General features: G+C 41.4%; 2 protein-coding genes across 6 annotated transcripts in view; one reads left to right on the top strand and one right to left on the bottom strand.

The window, feature by feature from the left end:
* CLVS1 (clavesin 1) overlaps positions 1-18,039 on the top strand; it is a 99,436-nt gene extending 81,397 nt beyond the window's left edge. The window contains exon 6 of the mRNA XM_021555646.3: positions 16,789-18,039. Coding sequence (XP_021411321.1) covers positions 16,789-16,876 — 88 coding nt within the window. The 3' untranslated portion in view covers positions 16,877-18,039. The remainder of the gene's footprint in view (positions 1-16,788) is intronic.
* Positions 18,032-23,067, bottom strand: part of ASPH (aspartate beta-hydroxylase) — a 111,990-nt gene continuing 106,954 nt past the window's right edge. For all 5 annotated transcript variants that reach the window (XM_077783430.1, XM_077783438.1, XM_031504035.2 and 2 more), the window contains one exon: positions 18,032-22,213. In XM_077783430.1, coding sequence (XP_077639556.1) covers positions 22,063-22,213 — 151 coding nt within the window. In that variant the 3' untranslated portion in view covers positions 18,032-22,062. The remainder of the gene's footprint in view (positions 22,214-23,067) is intronic.

The raw sequence follows: 23,067 nt of genomic DNA, 5'->3' as shown, positions 1-23,067 counted from the left end.
ACATCAGGGTGAGATGCTGTCCTGCACGGTGCAGCGCACTCAGCGGCGCCACTTCAGCGCTGGTCCTTACTCCTTGCCCCTGCTCTGCTGCTGCTGACCCGGCTGCTATCGATGAGGGATTTACCTCCTTTAAAAAGCAGCTTTTGTACGATGAGCACCACTGCCCTCTAAAGGAAAAAGGAATTGGTCTTCTTCCTCTGCTTCTGCTCCCCCTTTGCTCTGCAAAGCCATGCAAAGGCGGTTGCAGAGCCGCTCTTTTAAATGCTCTGATTTTAGTTCTAGTGATTGTGCATTCAGCTCTGAATGCTCCAAATGACTCCTCTGGAGAGTGTTACCCTCAGTAGTTTGGGCTGATTGTGGGGATGGGGTCGGGAAGTCAGATACCTGGCACAGAGCTGTGGGTGGTATGGTTCAGCCAACACCAGCTGCAGCGAGCCATGGCCGTGCAGGCTCCCCTGAGTGTAACATCTGCACTTGCCTCACCCTTGGCATCCCACGCCAGGAAACTGCTTTCCGTGCAGATCGCAGCGATGCTTTCCTCGCTGCTGCCACTTGATGAGTGCAGTGCTCACAGGCACGGCGTCACTCTCCGTGACAGGGAGCGGCCATCATTTTGTCACAGCAAAATCAAAGCTGACAACACAGACAGGCCATAATGTCATGCAATTAATTTTGAAAGTCTTTCATCTTCAGAGGAAAAAGAAATGCATTCTTGAATCACAGCTCCCTTCCAGGTCAGAGGGATGCCATGCAGCTGTGTCTGCAAAGTGAGGCCTCGTGCTGGAAACACTAACACTTATGACTGACTTCAAGAGCTCACAGGGCCACAACACTTTCAGGTTATGAGCTTGCAGCCTTGCCATGAAGAGGGGGTGGCTGCCTGCATTGTCAGCAGTTCTCACTCCTGACCACCAACCGAGGCTGGGAGCCAGTGTGAGTTTACAAAGTCTGTCCCAGAGAGTTGAGTTTAAGCAAATTTATTTTTTATAAATATTGTCAGTGAAACACACTGAATTAGTATTAGAAAAATACTAAATATTCCATTATTCATAAACTAGATCCTCATTTACGTAGCTTTATAGAAAGAATTCTGCAGGTTTTTTAAAGATCCAAATATGCTGAGAAATGTACACAGGTAAATCTTAGCTGAGGATCTGATCCTTGGCTGCAAAGAAGGGAGGGTCTTATTGCGTCCTCAGGGGAGCACCTCAGCTTGAAAATTAGTTCAGTGCCAGAAAACCATGCCTTGAGGCAAAGCCTTCTTTTATAATCTGTTCACTAATAAAAAAGTGCACTAATACAAATATGGGGAGGGGATGAATCTAATTTGTCATGCTGCCTCTGGGCAGACTAGATCTAACTTTTAGCCTAATTTCGTTACTCGGCGGTTAAGTCAACCATCTGATCTTGCACCCCGTGGTTACTACTTGCTGTTAAAGGTGAAAAGTTCACAGCTTCAACAGATTTTCTCCTATGAGTATTTGCTTTGATTCTTCTTCTCCTGAAATTATGGTTTGGCCCAATCACAGGTAAAAGTCTATGTTTAGAAAGCTTGATTGTGTGCTATACTAGATTTTTTTTAACCAGATGTATATCTGAGGCATCTAAAAAGGTCTCCAGAATTCTACCAGCATTACCTGTCTTCCCTCCTTGCCTCTTTATGTTAATATATCTCTAACATAATGTGGAACTCAGGCTATGACTGAGATTTCTGGGTACTCCAGAGGTTTGCACTAAGCATAGGTGATCTTCTAACATTATTCTTCATCTTAAATATAACTCCCTCCCAATTGTTCTATCATTTCTTTCCCTTATTAAAACAATTTCTAGTTTTATTGAAAATATCTCCTCTGCTCCTCCTTTTTCAGCACACACTTAGGTAACACGTTAATTTTGTGGTTTTCTGATTATATTATTGGTTTAACAAAAAAAAAAAAGGTCAAGGCCATTGACTTTTTCTTTAGCAGTCATATTCCACTGAAAGGGGCAAATATGCAAAGACTGAGGCTTCTTAGATTTCTGTAATTTAAGGCTGAAAAGCCTGACCAGTTATGGGACCTCTCCTCTCTGACTTCCCAGACATCACTGCAGGTGTACCTGCCCAGTAACCAGCTGCAGGGAAGGGCAGTGCTTATGGGACTTGGATTTACCCAGGAGGCTGAAATCACAGTGGTGGTTCCCAGCTGTGGCACTGTCCTGCTGTGTGCAAGGTGCAGAGATGCAGCCCCTCCTGGCCACACAAGCCCATCCTTGCTAAAACTGCCACTGGACCAGAGGATTGTTAAAGCATCTGGAATCTTTGAGCTCAGTGCTGCTGTAACAGCTGAGAGACTTGCACTGGGACTACAGAGAAATGTCCCCATGAAATTAAATGCCACCATTCTCTACACCTGGAGAAAAGCTCACCTTTGACGCCTACTGCAAAAATAGTGTCAATTTTAGTGGTAGAGAGGCTGAGAAATCAAGATGTGAATTATGTATCTGAAGACAATTGTCAGGAAATGGAATCGGAGAAAAACTGACCAAAATACTGTCATAACCACATAATCTAGATTAGCAAATGAATGCAGAGTGGGGAAAGGAGGCCTTCTTCAAGATGTGCCTGAGACCAAACTGAGAACTAAAATAAATTTCCAAATGCAGGTCAGGAAATAATGAGGCACTAAGCAGCAGTGAGAGGGGCTGAAGCTGGAGCAGGTACCTGCCTGTAGATCATCTTTAGCAGTGCTTTGGCTCCTGTCACCACAGCAGGGGCATGTAAATTGAAACAAGTTCATCTGAGAACTCTGGGGAGGATGAGGAAAGCAGAGAGCATATTTTTCCAACAAGAAGCTATAGAAGACAGTAGTTTGTTTAGCTTCGGAGAGCAAAAGTTGAAATGGATTTGAAGGGAATAAAATCCGGGGAGACGGAACAAATATTTGAGGAAAAGGACAATTTAGGCATTAGGCACGAGATCAAATGGATATAAGTTGATTAAGGTATACCTCGGCTGCAAATCAGAGTTGGTTTGATAGCCATCAGAGGCCAGAAACAGTGTGCCAGTATGACAAACTGATACAGGAGTGAAAGACTAATGTGAAGGGGCTACAGGAGATTAAACTTGCATAGCAAAGTCTCATTATATTCCAATTTCTGCTCCATTTAACAGCAATGGAACCAGAACATTATCTTCTTCCCAGTCACAGGCAGGGGTGGTTTTCCCTGTAACTGGCACAAGATTTGTTCTCAAGAAAGAGACCTTGTTGACTTCAGAGAATGGAGGTGTTTTAGATGGGGAAAGGATTGAAAATCCTCTTAAAGAAAGACTGCACTGACTCTAGTCAGTGACATGATCTTGAAAATTTTGAGATTTGACAAGTGTCTATAAAATGGAAAATCTTTAATCAAAACCATTGCAATTTTTCCACCAGTGGCCACATGAAGTCCCACTGGAGCAAAACCATACTAGCAGAAATGGCATTCCCATCTGCAGTATTATCTGGGATCCCAAGTACTGTATGAACAGATGGGAAACAAAGCAAAACAGCTGATGACTCCACATAATGAGTCTTAATTACCAGGGGGGAGGGGAGAGGAAGCAACAATAATAAGAATCCATTCAGAATGTATGTTTATTAGGATTCAGCTCAGTGAAGTCTGAAATGTGCAAGGTAGTAAACATGCAAACCAGCATTAATACAGGAAACTTGGTTTAATCTGAGAGCCTGGCTGCATCTATTAGACAGTCCTGGGAGCACCAATGGCAACAGGCCCTTCCCCTATCTTGGGCCATCTCTTCTGAAGGGTCTTCATCCATCCAGGAATCCTGTCGCTTAAGAGCTTTAGGATTTCAGAGCATGTAAATGGGGCAAAAATTTGGAGCACAGGGAAGAATATCATGTCCCTTTCAGCTGTGGCCAAGTCTTCTGTGATCTCTGATGGTCAGAAAGGGGCCTTTAGTCAATAGGGAGCTCACACAAAAGCAAGTCATTTGCCTGAGGCATTCATGCTGGCTTTTGTTGATGAAGTGTTGTTTTTAGGAGCAGCTGGAGGTTTTATCTGGATGTGCAGTTTAACAAACAGTTATGGTGGATGGTTAAGCCTAGCAGTTAAAGAGTCAGAGACTGCTCTCAGCATATCACTGTGCCAGTAGGGCACAATTTTTTAGCCCCGTTCTCCCAACAGTAGAAGATCCATGTCTGTAGCTATTTGGGTACCTAAAAGCTGTGGGTGAGTATCCCCAGGTGAAGGGATGGATTCAGTGACTGGGGAAGATGTGAAAGAGCTCTGTTCTTTGACGTTTCCTTTTTTCTCCAGTGTCACCCTTGCTCTTACACTCGGGTCCAGCAGCAACAAATAAGCTGCAGCAGCATGTTCCCTCTCTGTGACTCACTTCTCTTTACAAGAACTGCCCTTCTTCAGCTGCATCTGGGTCATTCTTGATATCTGAACTTGCTCTTCAGTCCAAGTGATGAAGACTGTGCTCTGTCTTTGCTTGTTCCCTGCACAGGCTCCAAGCACAGCCTGAGAGCTGTATGCTCCTTCTCTGCCCTCCCAGGCACCAAAAGCACTAGCTTTTAACCTGCTGACAGTGCAAACAGCTTTGAAAAATTAAAATTGCCTTGAGGAGAAAGAAAATTTTACCTAACCACTACTTATATATTCTGGCTAAACAACCTGAGTTGTTAAATCATACTTATTTAATCAACAGAGAATTAATGATAACTTTATTCAAATTTGGGATTAAAAATTATTCTTGGGATAACATGGGTTGCAAGAGCATTACTAGTATGGAGTGAAGCTTATCAGACACTCTGTAAATTCAGAGTTAGGTAAAACTTTTAAAGTAGAGCCAAGCACACTAATTATGAACATGTACAATCTGTCCATTAAGACACCATAATGTGTTTCTGCTATAAAATATCTTAAAGAATCATAGAACTGTACAATAATTTAGATTGGGAAAAAAATTTAAGATCATCAAGTTCAAGTTAATCCAAGTCCACCACAAAGTCTTGTATCTAAGCACCACATCTACACATCTTTTAAATGCCTCCAGGAAATGGTGTCTCCACCACTTCCCTGGGAAGCCTGTTCCAATGTTTACAGTAAAGAAATTCTTTCCTAATATCTAATTTAAACCTCTCCTGGCACAACCTGAGGCTGTTTCCTAAAGGACTTGAGCACCCAAAGGCTCAACGGCCTGACTAGTGGTTCATCAAAAGCCCCCATATTATGCATTTTGAAAATGCAGTGGAAAACGCCTGCTTGAATGCACTGCCCCATTGCCTCATGATGTTGAGTTAGAGCATGTGGATTTTTATGTCCCAGATTAGAGTGAAAGGAGTTTAAAGTACAGAGGGGGGCTTAGCCATTATTGCCTCCTGATGTGTGTGTTTTCAAAAGCCCTGATATTCAGATGAACTCACTGCTGAAATTAATTGCTGTTTCTCAGAAATGGGATCCTGCTTCCAGAAAGAAGGATATTACAACTGGTCTGCACTAATGCCGACAGGAACAGTTTTAGAACTAAAAGGGGCTGTTCATGGGGGTGACTTATGTAAGGTTTTTATTTATTCAGACTTGTTTCTCCATATGCCCAGCTGGGCTGTGCAAGGCAGACCTTTCTAGTTGTTATCCTTAGTGTGACCTTAATGTTCCTTCACCATATGTTTCTGCTTTTATGGGTCATGTTTTATGCTGGTTCACAGTCAGCACCAATTTACTGCAGAAGTAGTAAAACACCAGCTAATAAAAATCAGTATGAAAATGTGTGAACACTTCCCACTGCCCATGGATGGCACCTGGGTTGCTCTGCTTGTAGCTGGGGTGCATTTCTACTTGTTTTTGGGGAAAAGGAAAAAACCTGTGATAAAAGAATTCTATAATACACTAGACCTACAACAAAAGGCTTTCATTTACTATTTTATTATAAATTATTTCAAAGAAAGGAGAATTTCTCAGCACTTCTGCAGAAGTGCTTCCCCCATACACACATGAGAATGAAACATGTATTGGTAGTAAAAAAGATGTCCCAGGGACATGCATATAATGTAATGTATGCATTATCTAGTAATATAAAGTTATATATACTGTTTAAAATTTATAAATTTTAAACAGAATCCATGAATACATCAGAAAGAAATGAAAAGCAGCTGGTGGATTGGGCACATTAACAGGTCCTAGGGAGGCTACAGGGGAGATGTTGCAGAATATTCTCAGGAACCTGTAGCAAGAGAAGACAAGTGACTTGCAAAGCCACAGCTGAACCAAGGACAGGAGGGATGGGTAGCTTGGCACTGGGGATGCTCTGGGAAGAGGCAGGAAATCAGCTGCTCTCTGGGGGCATTGACAGTGTGGGCTTCATTTCATCTGTTTACAGTACTCAGTTGCCAGTGCATGGGTATGCAAACACAAGCTAGAGGTGAGAATGGCAGAAGCAGTGCTTTTCAGGCCATCTAAAGTATTGTGTTGTAAATTATGTCTTCAACTGTCTATAAATTTGACAAAAGTTTAGTAGTTTAGATTAGAGACATGACACTTAATAAAACAAATGGTTTTATGCTGCTTATGTCTTTTGCTGTCCTGTGAAAAATCTGCCTGCATCTGGCTGAGTTACAAGCCTTTGAAAGGGCAATTCACACATGCCCTGTAGAAACATATTTAATTTTAGCATTTAATGGCCCCACAGATTGCCTCATGCTTTAGCTTGGCCTCTCAACATAAATAAACTTGTTCAGCTTGTGTTGATGGTTCAATGCCCACAATGTGCATCTCCTGCCTAGGCTCTGGGGTGCAGAGGGCTTTTGTAATTACAACTTTTACTTGTGATCACAATGGTCTCTGCACTAGGCCAATCTATGGCAACACATGGAGCCAGGATTTGGAAAACTGACACCTTATGCTCGCAGGGCTTCATCCTCCCTGCTGCCAGGAGAATTGGAGAGAAGAGGGTTTAGTGGTGAACCCATCTGTGTACTGGAGACTTGGTCACTGGGATGGGAGCCACAAGGCAGACTGAAAGATGAGGTGGGCACAAAGGACTGGAAGCAGATGAGCTAGGACACACACACTTGGTGGGCAAGCAAATGAGTAATGGAGACCAGGTTCAGTCTTTTGGGTGCAACCCTTGAGAAGCAGATCCTGCTCTCCCCCTCCCCCTGAGCCCCTGTGTCAGCCTGGCAAATAGCTTAAGCCAAACTTCACACAGACTGTGAGATTGCACATTGCTTATTTTCAATGTGTCAAGCTATAGACTGTGGGGCCTAATTTCCAGAAATACTCAGCACTTTCCTGCAACATAAATCCATGGGACATGTGCTTTGAACACACAAGCTGCCACTTAAGGCTGAGGGTTCTGCAAAATCAGACCTTCAGCACTGGGCACTCCATTGGAGGAATACTTGTACCCTAATCTCACTGTGTTTCAGCTCTCTACATGCAAAATGAAAATCAAAAGAAAACCAGCTCTCACAGTCATGTTACAGCAGTAAATGAATGAGGATTTAAGAGGCACACAAGTACTGCACTGATAAACTCCACAGAAAAGCTCAGGAAAGAATTAAAAAAAGGCTATCTTCAGAGCAGGCTTGGGACTAATATGCAGCAAAAGTGTCAGAGCCACACGCTGAATCACCACAAGAAAGCAAAATAAAAAGCCACTTACTAGCACAGCACTGTGTATGCTGAGCACCGAGGGAGGAAGGAGCCCTCTGAGAAAGAGCAGAGTGTGCTCTGGGGCCAGGGCGCAACGCACGGGTCTCAACACCCACAAACACCTGGCCAAGCGACTGCTGCTCCCACAGCCTACATTTTAGCTGTTCATGCTATGGTGGTGCTTGACTTTCCACTCTAAATAGTACATGTGCAGGGCTGCTTTCATGCTGTAGTGCTGTTCTTCTGAAGGACAAGAAACTTTGACGGGGAAGTATAAAGACTGATCCCCTTTGCTCTCAGCGCTCTGTCCTCCCTGTTATTGCCACACAGCAGTGGAGATACTATGACTCAGTGGCAGGTCTGGTTGAGATGCTGAGAACTGAAGTCACAGGAATGGAAGCTAAAAAAGGCAGACTTAAAGATGAGGCAGGAGTAAAGCACTGGATTGTCTGGAAAAGGAAGCTGTTTGGTTTGACAGAGAGCTTGGTGGGCAAGGAAATGGGGACAAGCAGGAAAACATGAGTGGTCATGACAAGTGCATGTGTGTTCACGTGTGAATATCCATGAAGTATAAGAAGACATTTTTTTCATTACCTGGCCTGAATTTCTTTTTTTAGGTATCTTTTTTAGATGCACACTTTGTGATAGCTCTGCCAAATCTGATGTAAATTGGTGTTTGCTGCTGCAGGTGATCCAATGATTGATCCTTTGTTTGATCCTGTGACGAGGCTTACCACATGATAGGTGACATATGGGATTCCAGAGGACTAAGGGTCTTCCAGGAAATCCTAGCTGAAGCAGGTGCTCCTATTCCTTCTATGAGAAAAAAAGCATGTGGAAAACTCAGTCTGTAGCAAAGAAAGGAAATGGACAGGAAAAGCTCCCACCCATGCCATTCCTTGACCTGGACTGAGGCAAGATCTTGACACAGAAGCTCAGGACACTTAGGAGAAGGAGATATTGGGCAAATCCACACCGATGAAAAAATACCAAGATGTGCACCCTAATTCCAAGGCTGATGGAACAGAGACCAACTCCTGTCCTCATTTCTCAGGAACAGGCCCTGCCAGAGGAGTCTGGCTGTGTTTGCCCTGCATATGCTCTGGTTCCATCTGGGTCTTTGTGGCCTGAAGGCATGAGACTGTGTGTGCTGTGTCAAATACTTAAGCATTTCTGTATGTTTATACAATTCAGAGTGTCTGCAATAAGCTGAGAACTTCTCATAGCCCATCAGAAACCTGTTTTTACAGCAGGTGCCAAAGGATACACACTGCATCCCTGGAGAGTAGTGTGAGCTAAGGGACAGGTCAGGACTGGGTGCTCAGACAGCCAGGCCATGGATAGAGTCAAATGTGATGCAGTGCCATCCCTATCCCTCTCTGTGCACACCTGCAGTGAGCTGTGCTCAGGGTTTGTGTGGAGAGAAGCAGCTGTGGCCAGCTCTCAGGTACAAAGGGACATGGCCAGAACTGGTGGGTGCAGGGAGGATCAGGGGTCTGGTCCTGGGGTTCACTCTGCTGCAGTTGCCTCTTTAGTGAGCCAACTACCCGAGGCCTCTCATTAGGGTGTGCCCACCACCAGGGAGAAGGACGGTTCACTGCTGCCAGAGTGGCCACGAAGTCAGCTTCCATTTGGGAAATGCAGCAGCTTGCCATCACTGTCCTGAGGGTTGAGCCTTGGCAGCAAGATGATGCCAGAGTTTTCATACTGCTCATGCCCCTGACTCACCATGCCAGTGGATCACTCCCAACCCTTAGACATTGGTGCTGCTGCATCTCTTTGCAGTGCTGTGGTTGGTGTACCAAAGCTGCCCCTCCAGGCAGGTCTCTGTGGCACAATACTCTGCCGTCTTAATGCAGAGCTGTGGGCCAACACCAATGCAGAAGCTGTAAAATTGCTTTGGCAAGAGATTTGAGCAGGACTTGTGAGCCTGGGCAGAGAACCACACACCATGGCTGCTGGACTGGGATTGTGCACTGCTGAGCAGGGCTTGCTTCATCTGCCCACACCACCTGGGGAGCATTTCCTTTCCAAGCACTTTCAATAACAAAAGGCTACCTTTTTCCACAAGTACTTCACACCTGTACATCTGCACTGTTTCTGTGATACCAAGGAGAAAGCCTTGTTTTTCACACCTGGTGAAGCCATACACCTGAGTGAGGTGTGTTGGAAAGAACACTCTGAGGTGCTGCACTCACCTCTACAGGCTGATGGAGGGAGAAAGACAAAGAAAGAAATGTCCCTCAGACCTTATCAGTACAAACATTAATGAGTGTGATTAAAAAAAAAACCACTTACAATGTTCTGTAAAGGGAGATGTTTAAATAATTAGGAGATGAAAAACCCTAAGGTACTGGTGAAATCTGAATGCAATTTAAGGGAAGTCAGCAGATGGGAGGCAAGAGGTAGAAAACAGAGTCACTCAATGTGATCTGCAGCATCTCACTCTGAGAGCTTGAGGCCTCCAGAATTTAGGGAAGAAAACATGCCACCCTCCTCTTTCCTTCACAAACCCCCTGAAAGGAAGCCCAGCACAATGTCCTCACTCCTGTGGGCTGCAGCACATCAGCATTCTTGTGAAGAAGAGCATAAAATGAGGGATCAGAGAATTGGAGTATGTCTCTAAAGACAAACATGCTGTGATACACTTGGCTCAGCCCAGGATTTTGTACTGTATTTTTTATGGGAAACAAAACTGACACCCAACAAACAGCAGTTCCTGTGAGCTGATTGACTGTAGCTATATTCTGAGAAGAGCCCACTGAAAACAGCACAGCTAGGAGGTCTGCATCCAGTCTTCTTACATGGTTTTTGACTGAATTGGAGAGAATTGCATAAAAGTGGCCACACACATAAAGCCATCTGTTCTCCTAGACATTGATGTACATACCTATGCAGTGCTGTCATTTGAAATATATGGCCAGCCTGCTGGAGAAACAGCTGGGTATTGTTGATTTTCCAGACTTCCAAATATTCTTGCTGAACAGTAAAACAACCATGGGGGGTTTGATTGACACTTTAAATGGACCACACTCAAATGGTACCTAAGGTTCAGAAGTGAGGCTGAGAATTCATTCCTCTTTCCATTTTCATTTTGTTCTCCTAAAGAAAGGTTACCTAGCCTTGGAATCTAGATTAGTAAAGTCTATGGATATTAACTTGTCCTTTAATTACTTCAGATTTAGCTACTAGTCCACTGTGATCACGTACTCTTACAGGAGCTAAGTCTCCCACAGGGATTGTATTAAAGAAAGACAGGCACAGTGTCTGCCAGCTGAGGGCAGTGACCCTATCTGTGTGATACAAACAATTGCCTACTTGTTAAAATTTAAGTCAAGCAGATTCTCCACAGACAAGTATCTTTCATACTGGTTACTGAGAATTTTTAGCTGAGAAATGAAGAAAATCAGAAGGTTTTGAATTCACCTATAATCATTTCTAGAATTGCAGAACACACAAGACAAGTGTCACATTTCTGGTGAATACTGAAGGTAATATAGTGGAGGTGAATATTACAAGTGTGAGGCAGTTGTGGCTATGATACGTAGGAAACATTGCTTCATAAGTCATGAAATCTGTTCTCCCTGGTTTTAACAGATGAGAATGCATCAGAGCAGGGACTGGAATGTAGGTAACCCATGAATCATATGTTTATACCATATTTTTAGAACAAGTCAGATGAATAGCACCCCGAGAATGTTTATTTCTCCACCATTTATAGCACAGAGTGACCATAGATGTCTGATGATGAGATGAATCAAAACACAAGTGACTAAAATGTATTGACAGGAGAAGGCCAGTGCTATTTCTGTTTCCTGATTAGATGATTAGTACATATCTGGCTCAGGTCAAAATGACTTGGGTATTTCTTGAACATGATAAAGTAGCTGCATTCATCCTGCAAGCATAATTAAATGGTTTTAGGCATAATGATGGCCTCTTGGCCTCCATCTGTTACTCCAGGAGACCATGTGTCCTCTGAAGTCTTTTATAAAACCAAGAGCCATAACCTTCAGTTATCTAATCAGTTGTTTTGGATACCCTACAGTGCCTTAAATGGCCATGGATATCTATGTCTAGCAGCAGAATGTCATCCACACTGTGAAGGCTGACACCCCAAAGGCATAATTGATTTGTAAAGAAAATAGTTGTCCTGTCAGGATAGAGAGAGATGAATTGGGATGGTTCAGAAAAGTTGGTATTTCTCTGGGCACAGAATCACAAAAAGGTTGAGCAAGAAACCTCTGGAGATCTTTTACCCAGTCCCCTGATCAGTGCAGGGTCAGCTACAGCAGGTTGTCCAGGATTGTGTCCATATGGATTTTGGATATCTCTAAGCATGAAGACTCCACAACCTCTCTGAGCAATTTGTTTCAGTGTTTAAATATTCACCAGTAAAAAATGGAAATTCCTGTATTTTCATCTATGTCTCTTGCCTTTTCTGTCACTGAGATGATTCTTTCATGTTCTACTACTCCACCCCATCAGAACATATTGATATGGAAAGACACTAAAACAGAAAGGCTTTTGTCTAGTGCCATGAAAAACTTCTGCTGGCCATGGGATACCACCAGAACAGTGTCCACTGCATTGGCAGAGCCAAAGCTTAACCCCTGCTTGCCAAACAAGTGAAGTTTTGTACTGCTCATTTACCATTTTAAATCAAAATGGCTTAGATTGTAGTGCAAGAGGGTACTTGAATGCAAAGATGGTTGCAATTTACAAAGACTGATTAGGGCAAAGGTACTTCGGTGTCTTACTGCAATTTCTTTTTCAGTAAGTTGAGGTGCAATTAGATACACACACACCTTTTCAAGAACCTTGAGCAGGTTGTATTAAAAATGTGAAATATAGTTGTGAAGTCCTCTGAATAAAATGTTAATGCAGCTAAAACAGGTGGCAGTACTTTTAAAATAAGAACTAGTCTTAGTCCTAGGCTCAGTGCTACAGCCAGCATACAAAACCCCCAAAGCCCCCTAAAAATGTGTAAACTTGCACATTCCTAGGATGTGACTGCTTTCCTTGAACTAAACATATGTGCTAGATACAAAAAAGCCAATAGATAGGGCACTTCTTCCAAATAGTATTTGTTTTAATTTCTACAATTAAAAAATACAGAGGATCTCAATACCCAGAGCTGAAGGACCATGACTGTGAGAATGATCAACTCCCAGCTAACCCTTAACTTGACCTTGGGGTCCTGGTTGAAGGCAAGCTGAACGTGAGTCAGTGGTGCCCTGGCAGCCAGGAGGGCCAACCCTGTCCTGGAGGGCATCAGGCACAGCATCACAACCGGGCAAGGGAGGGGATTGTCCTGCTCTGCTCTGCCCTGGGGCAGCCTCACCTTGAGTGCTGTGTGCAGTTTTGGTGCCACAATATAAAGCTATTAAGCAATTAATGACTGTCCAAAGAAGGAATGAGGACGGTGAAGGGACAGGAGAGGAAGCCACATGAGGACCAGTTGAGGTCACTTGCTTTTTCAGCCTGGAGGAGATGGGGACACATTATTGTGGTCTGCAGCATCCTTATGAGGGGAAGTGTAAGGGCAGGTACTGATATCTTTATTCTCCTAAACAGTGACAGGATCTGAGGAAATGGCATGAAGTTGTGTCTGGGGAGGTTTATTTTGGATATCAGGAAAAGATTTTTCATTCAGATTGTGTTTGGCACTTGAACAGGCTCCCCAGGGAAGTGGTCACAGCACCAACCAGACAAAGTTCAAGAAGCATTTGTACAATGCTCTCAGGCACAGGGTGTGACTGGGGATGGTGCTGTGCAGGGCCAGGAGCTGGACTCGATGGTCCTGATGGGTCTCTTCTGACTCAGCACATTCTGTGATTCTGATTCTACAGTTACTGCTCAGTTGAAAATGCTTTCTGCAACAGTGGCCTACTGCAAATCCTCTTTTCTCTGTCACAAATAAAGTATAGCTATAGAATGCATTTAGGATGTTTTAGGCCAGTGAAATATATATCTTATGCTAAGTTATTATATTATATTGTGACCTGCATTGACTCATATCATCAAAATCCTTACCCGACCATCCACATTTTTAATATTTACCATAATCAAAGAATATGAAACAAAAAATTTTGAATCTTTTTCAGAATTGGCTGATTTTTTTATTTTCTACATAAAAAGTTAAAAACAAAACTGGAAACACTTTTCAGCAAAGAAACCCCTGATGTATTTGGAGAATGGAAATCCAAACACAAATAATTTTTTGTGGTGTCTTAGAAAATACCAATGATTGTTCAAACCATGACTGTGCCCTACAGATAGATATTAGAATTGCTTATTTTAGGAGAGTAATCTAAGCAGCTTTTAGCAGAAACGAAATTGTTGCTGCAGAGCTTGGTAGATACAAAATTGCAGTTGTATCCCTTTCCACATTATTCAGAAGGGCTGGGATTAGCATTTGAATCATTAGCTTTTGGAATTTGGAGGTCATGTAAGTTACAACACATTTACTCAGTGCTCTGGATGTTTTGTGACTTTTTAAAAAGAAACAGCATAGGACTTGAACAAAGAATTTGAGATTATACTGCTCCCAAGGTGGTGTGCATCCAAGCACAGTATGGTGGAGAACCTGATATCTTGCTGTTACAGAATGCAAGAATTTTTGAGTGTGTAATAAGATGACAGTGGAGATGATCAGCAGTGATTATTAAAGGAAAAATTTTCATAATTTTCACAGTTGACTTAGAACAAACACTTTCAGCTGTGTGCTGGATAATGCTGCAAAGGATACACAACTTTTTATATCCATTGAAGGGCAGTGGGTCAGACAGAAACAATACACTGGTGATGAGTATTAATCAGGTACAATTAATTAATAATTTAATCTGGTAGCCAAAAAGAAAATATAAACTTGGTGATGTTGCTATTTCAATCCATTCTTTAACAGTTTGAAAGCCACATTATTATTTTTGCTGCCTCATTCTAGAAATATTAACATTTAACGTAATCTCCCAAATCAGTGGCTTTTCTATATTAAATTGCAATCATAAATCACTATGCATGCCACATAGCTGTAAAAAATACGCAGTGAAAATTTTTGGGCAAACATAATTTCTTTGAAAATTATGGCATAAAGTCTTCCCATTGAGCATCCAGCTTTTGTTATCTTTCTTTGGAGATTTTTTTTTAATGAAAATTTTTTATTATGCTTTAATGAAAGCTCCAGCATAAGAATAGGAATAATTATCATACAAGTTATTCACAGTCACGGTATTCAGTCCTGCAGTACCAAAGGATGTAATTTATTAAGGATTCTTATCAAAGGAGAGGTGACATCTAATCTCACAAAATAGCTAAAGCATAAATGAACAATTGGGAACTACAAATGCATCATGTATGGAATGACAGCTACTAGCTACTCCTAATTCTAAAAGCTAACTATGGGAAAACTGGCTCTTTATAACAATACTATGCACTATGTGAATGCCTGGTCTGGATGACTCTATCCCCACTTATGAAAATGTTCCCATTCTAAAATTTCCAAATTCACTCAGAGATCTTGCTCTGAAGCTCACTGTCTCCTCCAAACTGGGAGGCAGCTCCTAGCCCAAAACAGAGAAAATGGAAGATAACAAAGCTCTGTAACAGTAAATTCATCAGATCCTCCTTCCATAGCTCAGCAAGCAAACATTACAGCACACAGACTGTTGAAACTCAAAATGTCCCTCAGACAATTTTGGAGGTTCCAAACCCTGGTCAGAGGCATTTGAGACCCTGGCAGGCAGCTGGAAAGAGCTGTGATTTTGAGTTTGAGCCATGGAATGTTTTACCAGCCTTGCAGGAAGAACAAGAAGTCACAAAAGTTTAGATATTATAGTAGAAGTAGTTACAAAGTAGAGGGAAGAATTTTTTAGTACAAGGGGGTTTTAACACCTGTACAGGGGGGTTTTTACTTTGTACATGGGGGTCACAGGTTTTAAGATGGAGGAATGTGGGCCGGTCCTGTTCCTCCTCTTTCTTCTTCCTTACCTCCATGTTCTTGGTGATGTTGGCACTTATGGATTCGTTTAGAATAGAAGAGCACCAGGTAGTAGGTGTTGGGGGAAAACTGTAAACATGTATCACGTAATATATCATATAAAAGATAGCAGCAGCCCTGGGCGGGGGGAGAGAAGAAGAAGACAGCAGACAGAGAGGGTGTCAGGGTGTGTGTGTGCCTCTGCCCGGGCTGCTGACCAAACAGCCGCAGCCCGAGAAGACAATCTGTTAGATAACTAACAATAAACTGCCTTGAGACCGAACAACAAGAGGCTGCTGAGTTTTCTTTGGAAGCACAGGTTGGAGGAGAGACTTTACCACCACACGGAACCCATGAACCAGGCTGGGGCTCCGACAACAGACCTCAGAAAATTAAATAGTTTTGACTTTTCCCGCAGTTTGGATCCCATTCAGCTTTTGTTACTGCAAGAAATCTTGAGGCTCCTCTTTCTCTAGTGTTTACTAATTTTTTCCATGTTGGAATTTTTAAAATCCATTAACAACGAAGTATAAACTATGTTTCCCACCTTGATGACAGAAATTAATTTTAAATGGACTTAACCCTGAGTAAAGTTATCCTTCAAGGGTGTAGACAGGGAGATAAACTGCAGGACTGGGCACACCAGAAGCTGCCTCATTATCATATTAACTCTGTCTTCTTTATTGGTCTTGGGTACCCCATGGAAGCTCTGTCCCATAAAGCCCTACATCAGGAAAATGTGATTTACTTTTATTTCTCAAGATTTGCAATAAGCACAAGCTGTGACTCACTCCTGCAAGTGCCTGTGCAAATGACTTTGCTTTCCAGTGAGCAGCTGTTATGTGTAGCTTTGCCTAGGAAGACACTGAACACCAACAGACCTCACGGTATTGCAGGACCAGGTCTTTAAGTTGCTGAGCACATTCAGCACTAGGGATAGTAGGTAAGGACTAAATATTTTGAAAGCATTTGAGATCTTCAACAACTCCCTTCTCTGGTTGTATTTAAAGGAATGTTTCCCAAATCCCCTATGCTTTTCACAGAAAAGAATTAAAAAGCCATAAAGATGAAAATGGACTAAAGCCAAGATCACAAAAAGAAGCACAGGGAGCCCAGGGAGGTGGGTGCTTCTGCAGCAGTCATTGCTATCATGTGTGTTTTTCTGCATTCAGGTCCCAGTCTGTGGTGGAAGCTGGCACACTGAAACACGAAGACCAGGGGGAAAGTGAGAACACCCAGCCGCTGCTGGCTCTGGACTGAGCTCTCACAAGCCCCACGGAGATCCATGAACAGAATTCCACCATAGCAGAACCCCACGGAGCACAGCACACCCAGGCACACGCACGCACACACGCGTTCCGCTTGACAACAAGCCCTTCGTGTTTCCTGACCAAGCAACAACTGTCACCAGCCATCTGTCCCCGCGGCCAGCGCTGAACAGGAACTGAGACACTTCCACTGACACAGCACTCTGTCCATATACACAGAATTGGATTTCTTTTCTTTTTCCTCTGATTTGTGACATTAAAATATTGGAAATGGTGGGACTGCATTCTCTGTTTAAAGAAAAACCAGGGTGTGTTAATAGTGTTCCTGAAGACTCCATCAGGGATGTTCATTTTATAGGAGTGAAGGTTGTAAGAGTTTTAAAGAAAAGCATCTCAAATTTAAACTTTATGCTGTAATCAGCAAGTGTAGTCTGGGTTAGAGGGCAGAATAACCAGCATCTATAGAGTACTTGAGTTTCACAGAAGTTTTTTGCATTTAAAAAACAACCCCAGTGCCAGCATAATGCCATTCAACATGACACTTTGTGACTGCCTCATCCATGCAGCTTATATGGGGGTCACATTTCAGTATTTAGAAAAAATTGCTCTTAACTTTTGAAGCCCTTCTAAAACTGCCAGCTAAGTGGAATGAGCTGTGTGAGCAGCAGAACCACACAATTTGAAATGCAATTATTTTATTTTAATAATGATTACAATTTCCACAGGCAACTTAGGAGCCTATAAGACACGTGCATGTGCATATGAGTGCACATGTGAAGGGGGTGGTTCTAGGGAGATACACTGGACAAATTCAGCAGTGATTAATGGTTCAATCTAGATTGTTTCCTTTAGGTCACAACAGCAAATGAAATCTCTGCAGAGCCATTTACTCCCTTCCCTCTTGCAGTCAGGGAAAACTGTAGCCAGAAAGGTATCCTGATTGCAGATGAAGGCCATAGTTAAAATGAAAAAGGAAAACTTAGAATTAATTATTCAGTACAAATTTCTGCTAGAAGGAAATGTTGAAGAATGGAATAACTGAAATGCCAAAGATCAGTTTGTTATATCTCTGTTTGCTCTAGCTGCAAAGAGAGTACCATCACTTCATTGAAACGGAAACTAGATTAAAGAAATAAAACAACAATCGTTATCAAATTGCATGTGCAGTGACTTTATTTCCTAAAACAGCTACAATCACTGTACACACTTTAAATGTTCAATTAAATTGCCATACATTGACAATTTACTAGAACAAGCAGGCAACAATATATCAAAGGTAGCAGTGTAAACCATCCATACAAAATGAGATGATAATGGGCACAAGGGTTTTTAATGTGCACTGGAACACCCACTGAATTCTCAAGTGTTAGGCTGAAGTGATGACACAGTTCAAGTGGACACGGCCAGCCCTAACAGATGGACTAACAAAATACTGCCTTTATCTACAACATCTTATGCCTGCACAGGGCAGAAAGGCCATCCTGCCAGATCCTATCAACACACCTGGGATTTACCCACGAGTTTTTGTACAGAATAATCTCACTCAGACTAACCTCTTATGCAGCAACATGTCATTGATATAGAGCCTGGCCTCCATGGTAGAGAGCCAGCCTTTAAGGCTGTGGATGGTCCCAGCAAGGCAACACAGGAGGCAGAAAAAGAAGCAGAAGCTTGCAGGAACATTAAAAAAATAGGATGACTGAGCCCTTTTATCTTTGGGGTGTCTTCCATCCTCCTCCACATGACATCATCATCACCTATTTCAGGAAACAAGGATGTCAAGGTCTGGTAGCATCTCCTTTCTCTTCCCTGGGCTCACAGAGACTAAAGCAGAAAGTAAAAGCCCAAAGAGACAAAAAAAGACAGACATTTGCTATTATACTGCAGCATTGAGGAAGAAATACTTTGGTTTGTGATTTTTCTCTGTTAATATTCTTACACCCACTGCCACTGAATCTTTGTGATGATCTGTTACAATCACTGTTCATTAAAGTGGGTCTTGTCCTGCCCAAGAAGTGCAAATTACACTGAAATCTAGTCCTTGAGGATCAAACCTCGCAAAGGATTAATGACTTACTTTCTTTAACTGTGATATTAATAAATACATATGATGCTTTGTATATAACTGTATGAAGCCTGCATTTAACTGTAGCCTCTTACACAGATTCTGTGTAAGCAAGATAACAACAGGCAGGGAGGAACATGGTGATAAGTACATACTGTGTTACAAACTATATTGTTCTTTTCTGCCATTTCCTCCTGTAAATAAATCTTAAAAAAAAAAAAGGCAAATTGCAATGGATTCCCATTGAAAAGAAACCACTTCCCTTCACTTCTTCCCTTGGCATTTCCAATACTGAAAACTTTTCCAAGACAGAATACCACTTGGCAAACAGGAACACCTAAAACAATATGCCAGTAATTCCCTGCAGAATTTCTGCTCTATGTATCCTCCCCACGTACAGAGCTTATCCAGTAACTGTACCTAACAAAATTATCCACTCTTTGCTCCCTGACAGGTGGGCATAGAATAGATTCCCTGCAGCGTTGCAGAAACACCTTGTCTTATTTGAGGCACTTAAGATTTTTAAAAGGCCAATGTATCACTACACAATCTAATAAACAGTGCTGCTCTGGTACACATGCATCTTGGGGAGATTACTTTTATCTATTTGCCAATTTTATCTATTCACCAATTGCAATTGGACAAGGTAAAGTATGAGCCTAAAATAGGAACAAAGAAATAATCTGAAGGATGGCATGGATCTTCATAAATAAAGCTCCAAAGCTTTTACCACTCCTTTAGCATTTACTCTGAGCTATGGAAGATAAAATGCAACATTAAGAAAAATATTCCTAAAGCATCAATTTTTGTTTAAAAAGTTCTTGATTTTTTTATTTACACACGCTGTCTTTATTTCAAGAGAATTACCTTATAATTTGTACTGCTTGATCACTTCAAAAAGATATAAAATATAGGCTTTAACTTGACAGCTAATAGGATGTTTAAAAAACATTTTTACTCTTTTACTCCCCACAATAAGTACCTTATTTCCAGTTTTGCATGATTCTCCAAATGATCTCCAAAAGTATTTTTATATTATGCAAAACTTATAAATCTTTACAGATTTTCATTATTATTAACTGAGAACGGTTACTTTCTTGTACATTGTGTATAGTTTCATGATTATTTTTGATATGGACAACATGTTAAAATCTAATTATCTTAGCTGTCTAAAAGTGACTTTTGATAAGAGAGGGTTTATCAGTTTAATATTCAGAAAAGGAAATTAAAGTGCACACTTCCAGAAACTGTTTACACTAATTTATGGTGCAGTCACCATGTGTTATATGGCATTACAAGATTTAATGACCTAGTAAAATATGAGTACCTGAAAAGCATTCAGTTTATGGGAATGCAAAGCTCTTATCTGCAGTCTGCTTCAGCTAATACGACATTCAGGTCAGGATACTCCAATGCCATGATGTAGATTCTGCAGTAATAAACCACTGAGTACTACACAAATAAAAACTCTTCTGTGTCTTTTGGACAAGAAAGTCAAAGCTGCAAAAAATAAGTAATCTAAGTGCCTCCTTGCTTAGTGTTTGTCACTCACAACCCTCAGTAATGATGCCCAGAACATCCTAGCACACCTGTCTGCACCCAGCTGGTGCGGCGGGTGAGGAGATAAAAGCCAGCCAAAAACATCAGCAGCACAATCTCTGCTCTCTCTCCTGTTAGTGTTCTTAGAAGTTAAAAGTGGAGGGTTCTGCACACTCCATCTCTCATTAAACAGACTCAAAAGATCTGCCAACTGCTTAAACACTAAACTAGTTTTCTTTCTTGGAAATAAGCCTTTCTATTGTATAGTAAATTCTGTATGGTACATACAGAGTACACTGTAAACAGTACTGGGATCAGATTACTTCAGTATTATGTCACACATTTCAAGACAAGGAAAACACCATTAAGTCAATTAGAGGCTCATTCTATTACTCTATAGGATGCTAGCAGCGGAAGTTAATACAAGGTAATAACTGGAATGTCTTCATCTGCTCTGCATTCTGGCAGGAAGCCAAGTTAGACCTTGTCCTTCTGCCCAAACCACAAGAAATTCTTCATATATTTTTTTTCTTCTGAGTGATCACCCAAGGACAGCCAAGGAGGAGCCCCTGGAAGGAGGGGCCCCAGACCCTCAGTGGATAGAGAAAGGCTATTACACCAGAAGCTTTTGTAATGATAGGAGAAACAGCAGCTCACCATATAATCCTAAGAACGGTCAAGTACTTCAAGATCTGAGCCTAAAAATGTCAGATTTGCTCAACATTTTCCAGAATCACATTATCAAACTGAAGGTCACCTGCTGACTAAGAGAATTATTCTGTTTTAAAAGAAAAAAGCTTCACTAGGCAGCTATTATGCAAGTTTCTGTTAACATTTGCAGGAAGGCAAAAGAAGGCGACAATTGGCAAAAATGAAATTTGTTCATATATAGTGTTTTCCTTCTGCCGATAGGTAGAGAGGCATTTGTATATATATCACCTTTTTTAAAAATAGTGGTTAATTAAAGAAGATTTGTTCATAATTAAGCTAGAAAAATACAGTTACTCAGGTAGAAAAAGTACAAAACACACATAACTCATTCACATTATCTACAGTGATAACATAGGGACATGTTCTATGCCTAAAGCAGCTAATATTACACCTGCATACTGATTTTCAAAGTCGATTGTGTGCATACATTTGCAAATATCTTACATATTGCTTCCCATACAGAAGGCCAGGAAGTATTTCCTAGATGTAAGATTATAAATCATGAGCCTGAATATAGTCAAGCACGTGACTTATTGACTGGCTTTGTAAAGAAAATACAGGCGTGGCAAAAACATCTGCATATTCCTCAGTTTGAAAATCCAGATCTATTGCTTTTTGGCTGACAAGACTTGTGTTTTTTGACTTGCAGCCAGAAAAACAATACATATCAGTGCTGTATCAGTATGAAACAAAACATGGCATCTTTTTTCTTTTAAACCAAGTCCACTCTGATTGTAGAATGTCATCCTTATCTTTTCTTACCCTTAAAATGCTTGTATACTTTGTATGCTGGATAAATTAATCCTATTTTCATTCTCCAAAGGAGCTAATACTCCTCTGCTCCACATATCAGAGGAAACCCCCTAAATAGCAGGAAGGGTACGTCTCTGTTGAGCTGTTAACTCAGGGTGCCACACATCCACAATGAATATAAGGCGATAACTTTCAGCATCCTGCCATACTTCATGTTCAAAAGAGTCATCAAAAATAAGGACTTTCCCTTCTTCCCAGTCTCTGTAAAACAAAAAAGAACATACTTTAGTGTAGCATTTGAAGTGCCATGGTGTGGGTAAGCTATAGATCAGTTCTGAAGATGCTCTTTGACATATGAGAAATATTTTAACAGTACAGATTGCATAGTTAAGATTTCACTGCCTAATCCAAGGAGATGGGAGCTTTAAAAAAACTGCAGAAAGATCAGTCTAATGGACCTTCATATTACTGAGGGATCCTTCCTCCTCATTCTGCACAGTTATGCTCACAAACACATTCAGACATTTATGGTGTATGTTATTTATTATACTTTTTAATTATTTGAGTGAGTATACTACTGGTGTGATAATCCACTTCCCTTCTAATCAGATATATCAGTGATGTACATAAGTGATGGAAAATGTGGGAATGACAGTAACATGGTCATACAGTTCAAAAAGAAATGACTATAAATCAATTTACTTTTTCTAAAAATCAGAACAATGCCTTTGGAAGGTCATGTTATCCAAGCCTCTGCTCATAGAAGGACTCACTGCAAAGTTAGATTCAACTTTGAGGTTAGATGAAATATTAAAAAATCTACTAGTGAAGAGCTTGAGATATCTGAGATATCTGCAACCATGTCTACTCTACCATCTTACTGTGAAAACTCCCTTTTACCTAGATGAAAGTTCCTTCACTGTCACTTGTGTTCATTATCTCTCATTCTACAACTGCACCTCTCTGAAAAGAGTCCAGTTCTGTCTTTCTCACAGTCACCCACCCATTAGTACTTAAGAGAGTAACTAGGCTACTCTATAGCCTTCTGGTTTCCAGACTCCTAACCAGTTCCTTGAGTTTCTCCTCCTAATCATCTTATCCATCCTCCACTGGAG

The sequence above is a fragment of the Lonchura striata genome, chromosome 1 (genome assembly GCF_046129695.1).
Source record: "Lonchura striata isolate bLonStr1 chromosome 1, bLonStr1.mat, whole genome shotgun sequence".
Classification (NCBI taxonomy): Eukaryota; Metazoa; Chordata; class Aves; order Passeriformes; family Estrildidae; genus Lonchura; species Lonchura striata.
Note: the sequence above shows the minus strand (reverse complement) of the source record. Positions and strands in the feature narration are given on the sequence as shown.